The sequence below is a fragment of the Gorilla gorilla genome, chromosome 7, assembly GCF_029281585.2.
Source record: "Gorilla gorilla gorilla isolate KB3781 chromosome 7, NHGRI_mGorGor1-v2.1_pri, whole genome shotgun sequence".
Lineage (NCBI taxonomy): Eukaryota > Metazoa > Chordata > Mammalia > Primates > Hominidae > Gorilla > Gorilla gorilla.
In genome coordinates, this window is record NC_073231.2 from 33,450,189 (window position 1) to 33,466,575 (window position 16,387).

Below are 16,387 nucleotides of genomic sequence, written 5' to 3' on the forward strand. Positions count from 1 at the left end.
TGTTGAGATAACAATGGCGCCTATATCGTTTGTTGTAAGATGTCATGAGAACTTATACTCTTGCAAAGGATCTAACACAATATAAACAATACTAATGCCTATAAATAAATGCTGGTTGTCATCAATGAGAAGATCCACAAACTAAAGTCTCTATTCACTTCTTGTATTTCCAAGAATGCTGTGCTGGCTGTGTCTGCATTACTGACACCTTCTAAGCATTCAAAGACCTTGACCACGGAGTTCCTTTTCTTATGATAATGATAGTTCAAGAAACCAACTCTGAGCAATATTATGCAAATTGATGCTCTTCAGAGGAAACCCACAATCCCTTAAATAAACATCTTACAGTTGCTATCTGGAGCATCAAGAAACTACACTTAGATCTACAGCTTAAACAGCTATGATTACTGTCAATTAAAAGCAAAAGGGCATCATTTGTTATTAGAAACCTGGTATTATAATTGACTACATGTCTAACCCAGTTAATATTTATTGAGTACCTACCATATATGCCAGTGTTATTTGAAAAGAATATTACTTAAAATATGATGTTTTGATAAATAAAATTTGTTTAACAGAGTTGACAAGAATAAATAAATCAAGGCAAAACAGCAGCTACCACCTACTAAGTAGGTACCATGTACCAGGCATTTTACATAAATAACTCACTCATGCCCACGGTAATCTTGCATGATCCATATCACAGTGTTATCACCTCCACTTCATAGAAAAGGAAACAGAGGCTCAGGGAGGTGATATAAACTTACAAATTTACACAGCTGGTAAACAGTAGGCCCAGCACTCACACCCAAGTCTGAGTCATGCTTCTCTTCAACCAACTCTTGCCTTTCCCATCCCCAGACACAGTGGTAATCATTAAACTCCCTCGCAGCACCTCTGTTCTGCAGCTTTGCTACTGCTTATGGGGTTGATCAATTTAAAAATTAACCCAATCTATAAATTGGCCTATCCTCTTCCTAATATTTAAGTTCAGGTCCTTACTATCCATACCAAGTTCTGGGGGGCAAAGGGACCAGACAGGCCCAAAAAGGCCAGGTCAATGGACAGCCAGCTCAACACACAGCAAGAGAATCCCTGAGGACACAGACAAAGGCATGCGAGAGGACGTCTTAGCGTGGATTCCTCAGAAAGCAAAGACCAAGGCTTCTGTGGGAGTGTGTCCCAGGCAAGGAGGGAAGGGAGTGAGCAGGAGTAAGTGTCAGATTATGAGCACGTGAAGCTGGCGTGAGCCCAGACTGAGCTGGCAACAGCCAGGGTTGAAAAGTGATCAAAGGCTCCAAGGAGAGGTGAGGCCAAGAAGACCTGAATCAGCACCTGCAAGGGGTCTGATATGGGGCAGAATGATGAAAGCAGAATCTGAAACCCTAAGTAAAGCTTCTGGAAATGGCAAGGCATAAAGTCTTGGTCCAATGCCAGAGTGTGACCTAATATTTTGTTTTTTGTTTCTGTTTTTGTTTTTGAGACAGGGTCTCACACTGTCACTCAGGCTGCAGTAGTGCAATCACACCATCACGGCTCACTGCAGCCTCTACCTCCCCAGACTCAGGTGATCCTCTTGTCTCAGCCTCCCAAGTAGCTGGGACTATAAGCATGCACCACCATGCCCAGGTGATTTTTTTATTTTTGTAGAGACAGGGTTTCACCATGTTGCCAAGGCTGTTCTTGAACTCCTGGGCTCAAGAGATTTGCCTGCCTCAGCCTCCCAAAGTGCTGGGACTGCAGGCATGAACCACCACGCCCGGACGTGTGACTTACTCTTAACCAGTCTCTGTCCCCCATCCTACTTTTAAGCATCCTTCATGATGTAAATAGATGAAGGCTACCATACGGGTTCGGCCTGATAAATCTTACATTCAGAGAAGGGATTTTCCCACAGTAGGGTTTTCCTATACTACTTATATAACTATATTAAAATGACTAACACAAAATCATACCAAATGTGTATGAAATGTCTGGCTCCTCCCACTGTGTCATATTATACCCAATCCCCCAAAGAAGAGGGCAGGTGGCAAGTGTGGCCACGACTGGCCGAGTGACTAAGGAGGGGTAATCACTGAACAGGCCAAGCGTTTTGCTTACACACAGGTTTCTGTTGTGGTAACACTGGATGAGAATGAAATTGAGCAAGGAAGCTTCCATGCTCCTTACATGTGACTAAAACACCAAGTCAGCCAATCTTCTCTGGAAAGGAATATGTAATTAACAAAATAATAAAGAGCAATGATAAGAACAGCAGTTACCATGCACCGATTCTTATGATAGTTTGCATTTCACAGGTAAAATTTATTTTTTAAAACACAATAATTTTGTAGCTGTTTATATCCTCTAAAAAAAAAAAGGAAAAAGGTTTGCTTTAATGGAAATGTACACATATGTGTATATGTAAACAAAACAAAGAACTCCAATCAAAACTTCTTATGCATTACAAATTCCACTTCCAAATTTTAAGAATTATAAAGAATCTGTAAGATTCCAGCTACATATTCCAGTCTGTCCCTGGATCATGAAAAAATAATTTAAAAGAAATTAGAAATATCTGGGTGCAGCTGGTCATGCCTATAATCTCAACACTTGGGAGGCTGAGGAAAGCTAATCACGTGAGCCCAGGAGTGTGAGACTAGCCTGGGCAACATGGTGAAGCCCCATCTACAAAAAAAAAACACAAAAATTAGCAGGGTATGGTGGTGCACACCTGTAGTCCCAGCTACTTGGGTGGCTGAGGTGGGAGGATCCCTTGAACCTGGAAAGGTTGAGGCTGCAGTAAGCCATGATTGCTCTACTGCATTCCACTCCAGCCTGGGCAACAGAGTGAGACTCTGACTAAAAATAAATAAATTAATTAAAAATAAATAAAATTTTAAAAATAAAATATATATAGGCTTGGCACTTTGGGAAACCAAGATGGGAGGATCACTTGAGGCCAGGAGTTCAAGACCAGCCTGGGCAACCACAGCAAGACCCTGTCTCTAAAACAATAAAAAATAAAAAAAAATTAAAAAATAAATATATATATATATACTTATAAAGAAAGATTCCAGCTACATAAAAACTCAGAGATCCCGAAATTTGAATTTATACTTCCAAGTAAAAACAAAAATAAAGTTAGTCTTGCCATCCTTTTCTCCCTCACAGTGACCACATTCTGCTGACATTAGAAATTTTACAGTTTTCTTTTTTTTACTTAGGAATATTTTTAAATTTTTTATTACATTACTGTAAACTTTCTGACAAATTCAAAATTAAATAATTCCAACTTGTTCACAGTAAGCACAACAGTGATTTGTCAAAGGCTTCTTGCTTTTTCCAGGATCCATCACAGATACTTGCTTCTGCCGCTTCTGTCCTCTTAATATCCTGGTAGACACAGAGACTCCATAGTACCCATACCACTGCCCACTCTCTCACCCCTCCAGCACCTAAAACTCATTTGAAAGCTTTCAGCTGGGGGTGGTGGCTCACGCCTGTAATCCCAGCACTTTCGGAGGCCAAGGGGGTGGATCACTTGAGGTCAGGAGTTCAAGACCAGCCTGGCCAACCTGACAAAACCCTATCTCTACTAAAAATACAAAAATTAGCCAAGCATGGTGGCATGTGCCTTTGATCCCTGCTACTCAGGAGGCTGAGGCAGGAGAATCACTTGAACCCGGGAAGTGGAGGTTGCAGTGAGCAGAGATCATGCCACTGCACTCTAGCCCGGGTGACAGAGTGAGACTCCATCTGAAAAAAGCTTTCTAAAAAATCCCATATGACACCAAAATTCCATCTTGGTTCTTCAAATCCTGTTCCCACTGTTTATCCACAAACCCTATCAATAGCAAGAGAACAATCAGAGAGGTTTAGAACCAGGGAATTCTTGCCACCCTAACCCCAAAAGGAGAGGGAATAGTTACATTTCTTGGCATTCTAAGCTGGAACGCTGAACTTATAGAACTACTTGCTCAAAATGTTTTAGTTAATAATGGTAGGCACTTCAGAAATACCACAGGTAAATAAGCATCTGTAGCAACCCAGGGATGATTTATGTGACATTGCTTATATGGGGAAAAATGTTATAATGTTCTAAAATTGCGGTGAGTACCTCGAACAATTTTAATTAACCTGTGCTAGCACATTATCTAGATCAGAGATTCTCAAATTTTTTGGTATCAAAACCCCTTTACACTCTTAAATATTAGTGAGGGCAATAATAGCTTTTGTTTATATGGGTTATAGCTGATAGATATTTTTTGAATTAGAAACTGAGAAATTTTAAAAATATTTTAGAGCCAGGCACAGCGACTCACACCTACAGTCCTAGAACTCTGGGAGGCCAAGGTAGGAGGACTGCTTGAGCCCAGGAGTTCAAGACTATAATGAGCTATGATCACACCACTGCACTCCAGTGTAGGTGACAGAGTGAGACTTTGTCTCTAAAGTACATGTGTGCGTGTGTATTTTAATTCATTTAAAAACAAGAGTCATTATATATTAATATAAACATTTTTAAAGAAAAATAGACAGTTAAGAGTAGCACTTTACATTTCTGCAAAATAATGTATTAATTTGCACACTACATCAAGAATATTTGGTAATTTATAAACAAAGTCATGTCAACAATTAGGGAATTCACATGGCTACACTTCTTAATAAGCTAAAGAAAAAACTGAGAACATGACAGATTCAGAGTACAGAGACTGATGGTCTTGAAAAGTAATGTGAGGTCCAACAATTCCACTCCTGGGTCTATACCCAAAAGAACTGAAAGCAGGGTCTTGAAGAGGTACTTGCACACCCATGTTCACAGCAGCATTACTCACAAGAGGAAAAAGGTAGAAGCAACCCAACTGTCCATCGGCCGATGAATGGATGGGCAAAATGTGGTTTATCCATACAATGAACTATTACCCGACCTTAAAAAGGAAGGAAATTCTAACATGTGCTATAACATGGATGAACCTTGAGGACATGCTAAGTGAAATAAGCCAGACACAAAAAATAAATACTGTATGATTCCATTTACATGAGGTCCCTAGAGTAGTCAAAATCATATAGACAGTAAAATGGTGGTTGCCCAGGCCTAGGGGTGGGAGGAATGGGGAACTCGTATGTAATGAGCACAGAGTTCCAGTTTTTAAGAAGAGTTCTGAAGATGAATAGTGCTACGGTTACACAACATTATGAATGTATTTAACACCACTGAACTGTATACACATAAAAATGGTTAAATGATTAATTTTCTTGTGAGTATTTTACCACAAAAAAAAAAAAAAAAAAACTAGAGGAAAGAAAAAGTAATGTGAGCTTCAAAACCCAGGGCCAAGGTCAGGAAAGGACATCTTTTGTGACTGAAGCCAGTAAGAATCTACACCAAGGTTGAAAAGGAAAAGGCCTACAGGGGCCTGGCAAATCATAAAAATGATGGAATGGAACAGCTGGGAGCCGGAAGAGGGCAGAAAACCCAGTATTGCCAGATTCAGATTATTTAAGAAACACAATGAATCTGAATCTTTATACAAAACCTGATTTTTAAATGTTCCAACTTCAGGCCAAACAAAACATATCTCTGGGTAAAATATGGACTATGGTGCCTGAGTATGCAATCTCTAATCTACACATTATAAACAGAATTGTTTAATCTTCAGGAAATTCTTCCCAATGGAAATTTATTCTACAGTATAATCCTAATATTAGATCACAAAGAAACATCAAACTTAAAATATAACCTCGCTGTATAATGGCTTAAAAAATAAAAATAAAATACAACCAATGAAACAGCACTGACACAAAAGATTGTTGTCAAAGTGACAAAAGCAAAACAAAGGCTGTGGTGCTTTGGGAGTCTAGAAAGGTTACAGTAACGCAAATGTCGTCCATCTGCACTGTCCAAGCAAGATAATCTATCTATCTAGTGGACAAGGACAGCCATTGCTAGAATACTGAACTCCACAGAGTGGGGTGGAAGAAGATAGCTCATCAGGCTCTGTTGTCTTGAGAAGTACCCTTCAGAAATTCCAACTCCAGACTTGCAAATCACCCTTCAAACTACTACTTGAGGGTAATATCAGAGCAGGAGGCCTTTGAGAACGAGCACTAACAGAACCACTGCAATCAATCAAGAGGCATCTAGTGCAGACCACCAAAGACCCAGGAAGAAGCCTCAGTGGCCCCCACTTTCTAGCAGCCACAGCCTGAAGGCAAGGGAGTTTTCAAAATACATAGATAAAAGCAAAGCAGTACAAATATTAGAAAACAATGTGGGATAAACATATAAAAGATGCCACCTACGTAGTGGCATTTCTCAATGAGTAGAAATCATAAATGCTCTAGATTTGAAAGAGATTACAGGAAGCAGGAGCAGGCTTGAAGATTGGTCTGGTGACGGTGAGTTCCAGAAACTGGTTAGAAAGCTACATTGTCATCTAAACACAAGGCAATGAGGTCCTTCGCTAGGGTAATGTCAGAAGAATGAAAAGGAATGCTGGAATGAAAATATTTACAAAGAAAATAAACAAGGTTTGGTGTTTGACTAAATAAGGATAACCTAGTTCCTGTAATAAATTCACTTATTAATTCATCCACAGGACAGAACAAATGATCCGGCTTCTTCAACAACTGAGGAGCCAATAAATTAAAAACCATACCACCCAACCTCAAAGTGCAGACCACATCTCAATCCTATTCAAAACAAACTTCGGGGAAAAAAAGACTTGATGAAATAATTGGGCATTTAAACACTGAAAATTTGATGCCACCACCTCACTATATTTTTTTCCTCCTCCTCACAGCTATTTTAAATTGTTTACATATGATAAATGGCATTGTGGTTATGTTTACAAATAATAAAAGATACATTAAAACATCTGTGGGTAAAATCAGATCTCCTTCAAAATAATATGGGGAAGAAGACAGGGATGAAGATGTAGCTAGGACAGTATCAGCCACAAATTAATGGTTTTCAGGGGTGAGTGACAAGAGCATGGAGGTTCATTATACTATTATATTATTCTGCCTAAATTGGCATATCTTTTAAATTCTCCATAACAAAAGTTTTTAAAAATTAAATTGCAAATAAAACTTTTACATATTCGATGATCTTTACATAAATTCTATTTCAATTTTCCTAAAAGTGGAACAAAAGGATTACTGACTTGTATATACAGGTCAAAACATAAAGACAGTCACTACTCTTAATAATTATGACCCATCCTATATAAGTTTTTACTTAATTAAAAGTATATATAAATTACGTTTGATAGAAGTAAAGCAAAGGTGAAATTTACCATCTATAAAATACCTGTGCTTTTTAAAAGAACTCTGTGGAGGAAGTTTGAGGACTCCAGAGTTCTAAACGCTTTTCTTTGTAAAAGAAAACTTTCTCACAAGAAAATGTACAATTCTCAAAATTAAACAATCAAATCATTTCAAATTTGAGTGTGCAAAATCTAACAAGATGCACAACAAAATAATTTAACTCTTTTTCTGCTTTCCAGTTTTTTGTTTTGCTTTTTTTACTAGTATGCTTATAGATACATCATGTAAAAAAATTAATAACACCATAAATTTAATGGAACTAAGGATTGGTAAAGATTAACCTAACTCTCAGCTTGACACTTGGCACACTGTTGATGTTCGAATATTGAATGCATCAGAAAAAATTATAAACATGTTATGATACAACAACTTTTGTGGTTGAATGGGTTTCTCATGTCACATTTCCTCAAGGAATACTGCTCCCTCCATCTTTAAAACAGAAATCTAGATTCTTATACAGCATCTGATTTATATTAGTAACAATTTCTATCCTAGAGATTGAGACAAAGAGCGCTAAAAAAGTACTGTCAAAAAAACTAAGCAAAATAAGCCCCAAAAAATGCAATAGTAGGACCTGGTAGTTGCCTAAACTGTGTTCATAATTAGATATTTTATTTAATATATTATATGCAATCTGACTTTATGCTGAGTCCAGAATTCTAGGGAAATTCAAAACACGTAATTCCTATTATCCATAACTAACTTAATCTAGAGCTGGCAACTAACCATATACACAAACCCTGAGTCCACATATCAAATGTTAGTATCCAGGTAGTATTTCAAGCACAGAGCTAAAGAAAGACTCTTTTCTTGTATTTTTTAAAAAGTTTATTCCTTCTTGTTGCTGCACCAAAAGTAGTAAAAGCATGAGCAAAATAATATTTATATTCAATGATAATGCTAAAATATCAAATTCTATAGTAGCAGTCTATTGGCTACCAGTTTATTTTGGCAACCAGCTAGACTCTGCTGGTAAAACTTTGCAAAATTTGTATTTGCTGCAATTTGACTATCTGCTTCCATTAATTATGCAATGATATGCATTCAACCACACATATTTTCTTATCTTTTTAGCTTTTAAGAGTCTCCCTGATTCATCTTCACAAGTATATTCAAAAGTAGTAAATGATCACAGTATTCTTTTTAAAGGGAGAGGTTGAGGAACCATATACAACTTCTGAGTACACAGAACCACGCTCTCCCCACTGTACTCTAATAAAATTAGCAGGACGGGCTCCCTGAGGAAGAGCCCCATTATGAAATTAAAACATACCACATACTGTTCTCCAGAGGAGCAGACTCTATTTGAGGAGAAATATTAGCCCCACTCAAGTCATTTCACAGCAGAGAGAACAAACAGGTCTATTGTGGGTACCATAATTACATTTTGCATGACTTCCTTCAATTAAAATCGCTATTTAAATTAGCATCCATATAGCAGTAGAGAAATCTAAAAAGTCATTATCTAATATGACCTAATGATGCCTTCCACTAACAAGGAATTAGTCTGAAAATGACTTCATGTGTGCCATAAGGCCCTCCCCTCAGTAGCATTATGCAATATAATTTGCAAGAGAAGTGTATGGACATGGGTCAAACTCACTTAATTCTGCACATACTTTAAGGGCTCCAATCTGTACATCCACCAGGGTCAGAGTACACTGAAGCTCCAAAGAAGGGTTGGGTGTGCTTTGTTCATATTAGGTACTCATTAATTACCTAATGATACTGACTAAATTGATGTCTAGTAAAACTATCAGAAGGAACAAAAAGATTTTTAATGACCTTACTAAAAAAGATGATGTGATCAACATCTCAGTCTTCCCATTAGACTGGCAGCTGTAACCTTTACACTGTCTATTGTTCATTAGGTTAAACATGACACATGAGGGATGGAGAGGGCAGCATCATATTTTACTGTAAAACAAGAACAGTCTCTGCCTATTTGTGCCATCTGTGGCTACTTTCATCCATGTTAGAGGATCTTCCCCACCTGTTCTAAAGAATAAGTCAACTCACAGAACACCAAAAAAATCAGTGTTCAGGTTAATGAAGATCTTGACACCCAAACCTCCAAATGCTTTCAACCTCCAAACGTTCTGGTCTCAAAACCTTACACTTGGGGGTGGAGAGGACAAAAAAAGAATGAAAATTAGCCAGGCATGGTGGTACATGCCTGTAGTCCCAGCTACTCAGGAGGCTGAGAAGGGAGGATCACTTGAGCCTGGGAGGTGGAGGCTGCAGTGAGCAGTGATCACACCACTACGCGCCAGCCTGGGCAACAGAATGAGACCCTGTCTCAAAACAAACATACAAAACAAAACAGAAAAGAAAGAAAGACAGGATAAACTCTAGGCTGATGTCTTTAGCACTGTGTTAATGTGCACACCCGCCCCGCCCCCCAAACCACACACACGTAATAGAAGACAGAGGGCTAAGGAAGAAAAGGGACTCACACTTGACCAAGGAACTGAAAAGTGCAACTTACACAGAGGTGTTCTTTCCTGTCAGGTTTTGGTTCTGATGTTTAAAGCAGCACCTCTGAGGAGGTATAGCTCCCTGTTTCAGTCTCTAAAAGAGCTGGGAGTACACTACAACAATTTTCACGGCACACTTCCTTGAAATTCATCGCAAATAAGGCAAGAGGGGAAAGCCTATGTTCTGATTTTGTTTAAAAGGACAAAAGAGAAACAGAAAACCTAACATTGCATGTTCTCACTTGTAAGTGGGAGTTAAACATCGGGTACACATGGACACAAAGATGGGAACAAGAGACACTGGGGACTTCAAAAGGGGGAAGGGAAGGAGGAGGAGGCAAGAGGTGAAGAACTCCCAGTGGGTACTATGTTCACTGTCTGGATGGCAGGATCAACAAAAGCCCAAACCTCAACATTACACAATATACCCTTGTTTTTTTTGTTTGTTTGCTTGTTTTGAGACTGAGTCTTACGCTATCACCCAAGTTGGAGTGCAGTGGCACGATCTTGGCTAACTGCAACCTCTGCCTTCCAGGTTCAAGCAATTCTCGTGCCTCAGCCTCTTGAGTAGCTGGCATTACAGGTGCCCGCCACCATGCCTGGCTAATTTTTGTATTTTTAGTAGAGATGGGGTTTCACCATGCGGGCCAGGCTGGTTTCGAACTCCTGACCTCAAGTGATCTGCGTGCCTTGACCTCCCAAACTGCTGGGATTACAGGCATGAGCCACTGCGCCTGGCCGCAATACACCCTTGTAACAAACCTGTATGTGTACCCCTGGAATCTAAAAGAAAAAAAAAAGAAACACAAAAGAGGAAAAAAAAAAGAAATAACAGGAAATTTGATAAAATACCAAGTTTGAGCTTTCTCCCCCAAGCTAAGTGGGTGATATTATTTTCAGCTCCTTTTAACATTTTTTTTTTTGGTCTTTAAAAATCATGCATTATATTTTATAAGAATAGTGAAACTTTTTCGAGTCACCCTTCTGGCCTTTCATTAGAAAAAGGCATTCATGTGCACATAATACTGGGCAAACAACTTACAGATACGCTTAAAAAAAGCAGCAGTCATTGTGCGCTTCATCACCATGCACCCGCAGGAGGGAAAAAAAAAAAAAAAAAAAAGCCTCTTTCACGTAAGAATGTCCTCCATAAAGTGAAAATGTAAAGAAATACAAGGGAAAGAAGAAGATCAAATTCAAGAAAGTGGTTAACTGTGGTGGAGAGAGAAAGGGTTCCTATGTGAACAGAAGGCAGTTCACATAGGTTTAAACTGCACTGGAAAGGATCTGTTAAACTGATAGGTACATAAAAGTGTTTCATTCTTTAGAACTTTTTGTATATTATGTTTTTTAATTTTGCTCAAATTTTTGAAAACCTTGTTTTAAAATAAGTAAGTACTGCTCAATAGAGAAGTATACCAGAATCTAGTTTACCAGAACCCGGGGTTCTAAATCAGTAGCCAAAGGCTGAATCTGGCCAGGAGTGTTTGGCTTGGACAGCACTATGTTTGGTTTTGCTTTTTCATTGTAATCTGAATGCCTTGAGGCAGGATATGCAGTCTTTAATTAGCCAGAGTTACCTCCATTTTCTTTACAGTAGATGAGAGTTTTTAAAAACTGGAACTCTCACGCATTGCTGCTGGGAATGTAAAATGGTGCGGCAGCTTTGGAAACCAGTTTGGCAATTCCTCAAAATGTTCAGAATACAGTTATCATATGACCCAGAAGCGTTCCATAACTAGAAATGAATCTAAGAGAAATGAAAACGGACGTCCACACAAAGACTTGTACACAAGCTGCATTATCCATGAAGCCAAAAGAGTAGAAACAATCCAAATGCCCATCAACTGATGAATGGATAAACAAAATGTGATAAAACAGACTATTATTTCATCATAAAAAGGAATGAAGTATTGATAAATGCTACGAAGTGGATAAACCTCAAGAACCTGATGCTAAGAAGCCAATCACAGAAGACCACATCATGTATGATTTCATTTATAGGAAATGTCCAGAACAGGCAAATCTCACATCTACAGAGACAGAAAGTGGATTAATTAACATGATGATAAAAATGACGTACAAGCAGATAGTGGTGCAGGTTGCACAATTCAGTAAGTGTAATAAAAACCACTGAATGGTTCACTTTAAAGGGGTGGATTGTATTGTCTATTATATCTCAATAAATCTTTTAAAAAATAAACCAGGGACATCTATTTGGTTCTTACAAGCTTATAAACTGGATTAAACCCCTCAAATTGGGGTCTGAGGACTCTTGGGAGATTCCCCAGAGCTTTTCAGAGAGTCTGGAGGTTGGGATTATTTTCATAACAATACTAAGGCATCTGCCTTCCTCACTGTGTTGACATTTGTGCTGGTGGCACGAACATGATGGAGGGGAAACTGCTGGTGCCCTGGGCACAAAGACATCACAGCAAAGCAGTCTCTGTTCTTTTCATCACCACGCACCCGCAGCAAGGGAGGAAAAAAAAAAAAAAAAAAGCCTTTTCCACATAAGAATGTCCTCCATAAAGCAGAAAGAATGATTATTCATTTTATTCAGTCTCGGCCCTTGAGTACACAGCTATTTAATATTATTGCAGTGAAATGCGAAGATTGAGACAAAATATATTTTTTTAAAAAAGATATGAGACAAAAAAGAAAAAAAGTATGTTCGAGTTGTGGATTAAACTAGTCACTAGCTTAAACTTTCCACTTGAAACTGACAGTTCCTATGGGAAAATGCACCCCATTTTCCAAACTCACCTATGCCTCAACTTTTATAACACAAATGATTCATACAGTGGAGGCTCCCACTCTCCATGGGAAAATGCACCTTAATCCCTTTTAAGGCAACGTTTTAAGTATACCAATTAACTTTTTAGCCAGAGTTAGCAAGAAAGGCCTGTTTGGTGGGTAGAGGAGAGAAAGAAGCAAAAATAGAAGATAAAACTTAGCTTAAGAAACTATTTGTATTGTGCCACCACACTCCAGCCTGGGCAACAGGGGGAGACCCTATCTCAAAAACAAACAACAACAACAACAAAAAACCCCAAACAAACAAAAGAAACTACTTTCCCTACCATGGTGACAGGCATTAATGTTTTATTGCAATCTCACCATGGCTTCCAAACAACAACAACGAAAATTTATTATAGGATAAAAGTTTAATAAGTTTTAAGATATAATTCAAATAAAATAAGGCCTAAAGATTTAGTCATTTAAAGGGAAGCAATTTAGAAATATACTGCTGACAAAGATTTGGAAAATCCCAAGAACCGATCTAGAAAATTAATTGAGGGGAAGAAGATAATCGCAAAAAGATATTAATTGTTCTAGTAGTATAAGAAGTACAGCTCCGCATGAGCAAATAAGTGATAAAATGTATCCATGTGTATCCAGGATTATACACAGAAGAACTAGACTGATCTGGTGGATTCAAGTATTTCAGTCAGGAGAGTGCTCCGAGCAGTGGTGTGGAATAGGAAGAGTTCGTCATTTATCTTTTCCATATTTGACAAAAACGTCCTTTCGTTCTTATCCTATGTTCACAGCAATGTTTTGACCTGGTTTTCCACTTAGTTGATACCAAGAAGGAGAAGAATGGATTGCTGAGATTAATATTTTATTCACTGTAAACATAAAATCAGAGGTCCTGCCTGTCTCCTTAAGAGATGGCATGTTAGTCCCCAAGACTCCACTCAACATTAAGCAAACTGAGTAAAATAAAGTTTATGACCTTGCAAAGCTGAAATTTCTCTAGAACTAGGTGATTTCTTGGTAGACATCTATACTCAAGCATTGAATTGAATACATTTTGGCTTAAAAATGTAGTAACCGGTCGGGTGTGGTGGCTCATGCCTGTAATCTCAGCATTTTGGGAGGCAAAGGCAGGCGGATCACTTGAGGTCAGGAATTCGAGACCAGCCTGGCCAACATGGTGAAACCCCTTCTCTACTAAAAATACAAAAATTAGCTGGGAGTGATGGTGGATGCCTGCAATCCCAGCTACTCGGGAGGCTGAGTCAGGAGAATTGGTTGAACCTGGTGGGGTGGAGGTTGCAGTGAGCCAAGATCGCCACCATTTCACTTTAGCCTGGGCAACACAGCAAGACCCAGTCTCAAAAAAAAAAATGTAATAACTGGCCCAGTGTGGTGGCTCACACCTGTAATCCCAGCACTTTGGGAGGCCGAAGCAGGCAGATCACTTGAGGTCAGGAGTTCGAGACCAGGCTGGCCAACATGGCAAAACTCTGTCTCTACTAAAATACAAAAATTAGCCGGGCATGGTGGTGCACACCTGTAATCCCAGCTACTTGGGAGGCTGAGGCATGAGAATTGCTTGAGCCCAGGAAGCGGAGGCTGGAGTGAGCCGAGATGACACCCCTGCACTTCAGCCTGGGCAACAGAGTGAGACTCTGCCTCAAAAAAAAAAAAAAAAAGAAAAGAAAAAAAAGAAAAACTACTTCTCCTGATGTAGTCTCTTGCCATGCTAGCAACGTTCTGTTTCTTATCTGGGTGCCACTTATAAGGAATGTATTCACTATGAAAATTCATCAAGCTATACATTTTGCTGTATGTGTCTCTACGTTAATAACAATAAACCGGCCCATGTACAGAATACTTTGCAAGATCTTTTAAAAGTCACTAATTTATTTGATCTTTGTGGGAAAAAACCTTTGTGAGACACGTAAGACAGGTTCAAAAAAATTAAAAATAACTCACTATGATAATATAATGAAGGATTCGATTTCAGATTTTCTCCAAATCCAGGGCTCTTTTCTTTTCTTTTTTTTTTGAGACGGAGTCTCGCTCTGTCGCCCAGGCTGGAGTGCAGTGGTGTGATCTCGGCTCACTGCAACCTCTGCCTCCCAGGTTCACGCCATTCTCCTGCCTCAGCCTCCCAAGTAGCTGGGACTACAGGCGCCCGCCACCACGCCCGGCTAATTTTTTGTATTTTTAGTAGAGACGGGGTTTCACTGTGTTAGCCAGGATGGTCTCGATCTCCTGACCTCATGATCTGCCCACCTTGGCCTCCCAAAGTGCTGGGATTACAGGCGTCAGCCACTGCGCCCGGCCCAGTGCTCTTTTCAACTCAATTAAACTCAACTCAAAAGAATATCTGCAGAGTGCCAAATACAGCGCTGGTTCTAGAAGGATTTATGAATCCTACTTTGCACAAAGCCTCATGCCAAATGTCTTTCACCTGTCCTCTCCACTTTCAGGGCCAATACAAAAACATCTCTGATACAGCTGATCTCCAGAAAAGGTCAGCCTATCCCCACTCTGACCCATTCTCTACATTGCCAATCAACAACTTTTCCTAATCCACCTTGATCCTCAATCATAATACTCAAAAACTGTCAAAAACAAAATCTTCCTGACAAAAATACAGGCCAAACTTCCTCATCTGCTTTCCAGGTCTTCTGTAATCTTATCCCAGCTTATTTACAGTCCTCCATTTACTAAGAAAACCCAAAATAATCTTTTCCTGCCCCAAATTCATGTTCTTCCCTTTCCTTTTGTTCATACTACCATACATATCTAGAAATGATACTCAAATATTCATCCTCAGCCCTCGAGTCTCTTTCCCTCAAAGACATTAAAATCCACTGTACAGCTGGAAGTTACAATCCAAAACAATCTATAATCATTAAATTAGGTAGGACAGATTATAACTGACAGGTATTTAGAGGAAAGAAATCACTGCGGGCTTCATGAAGATAGCACTTGAAATGGGCTCTGACAGCATTTGAACTGGCAGAAGTAAAAGCCACTCATGCTAAGGAACCGACTTACATCCTAGCTAATCCTCCAGCCAGCTGCACCTCCTTCAAGAAGCCTTCTTCAATTGCTTCTCAACATAACACTCACTCTCTTCTGTGTGCTTCTAATACAATTACTACCTCTAATACTCATTCAGGCACACTGTCATCCCATATTATAGACTTCATCTCTTCAACTTGAGTACAGGCTCACAGAAGACAGCAATATGTCTCTACAGGGTAGGCATTCGATATCTATTCAATGCAACTTAATTCAGCAGCCACAGTTGCTTCCAGTTACTTAAACATCCATTGAGCACAGCACTGTTTCTTAACTCACCGAGCATCTCCTTTGGAAAGATTCGTATTTACAGGATTAAGAATAACCTTGTTTGCATCCACATCCACCACACATTTGGTATGCAAGTCAGTCTCTGTGGATAAAAAACAAGAAAAACAGTCATTTTAAAAAGTAATTTATTTCAGAAAAGGCAAAATTCAGAAAAGACAAAAATTCAATACTCTTTCATAATGCAAACACTCAATGAAGTAGGAATAAAAAAAACTTCCTCCACTTGATAAGGAGCACCAACAAAAACCCACAGCTAACATCACACTTAATGGTGAAGGATTGGGCAGCTTCCCACTCTACATCAGGAATGAGACAAGGATGTCTGCTATCCAATTTCTACTCACCACTGTACTAGGAATTCTAGTCAGGGCAGTTAGGCAAGAAAAATAAACAACAGGCATCCAGATTGGAAAGGAAGAAGTAAATCCTAAGACAGAGAAAATCCTAACGAGACCGCTAAAAATCTGAGAATAAACAAGTTA

The 16,387-nt window shown here is 39.0% G+C and overlaps 1 protein-coding gene across 6 annotated transcripts in view; it reads right to left on the reverse strand.

Annotated features, from left to right (window-relative positions):
- KIF13B (kinesin family member 13B) overlaps positions 1–16,387 on the reverse strand; it is a 225,690-nt gene that overhangs the window by 160,203 nt on the left and 49,100 nt on the right. For all 6 annotated transcript variants that reach the window (XM_055348316.2, XM_004046843.5, XM_055348315.2 and 3 more), the window contains one exon: positions 15,894–15,987. Coding sequence is in view for 5 of the 6 variants with exons in the window: in XM_004046843.5 (XP_004046891.3) it covers positions 15,894–15,987 (94 nt within the window). In the remaining variant the exon portion in view is untranslated. The remainder of the gene's footprint in view (positions 1–15,893; positions 15,988–16,387) is intronic.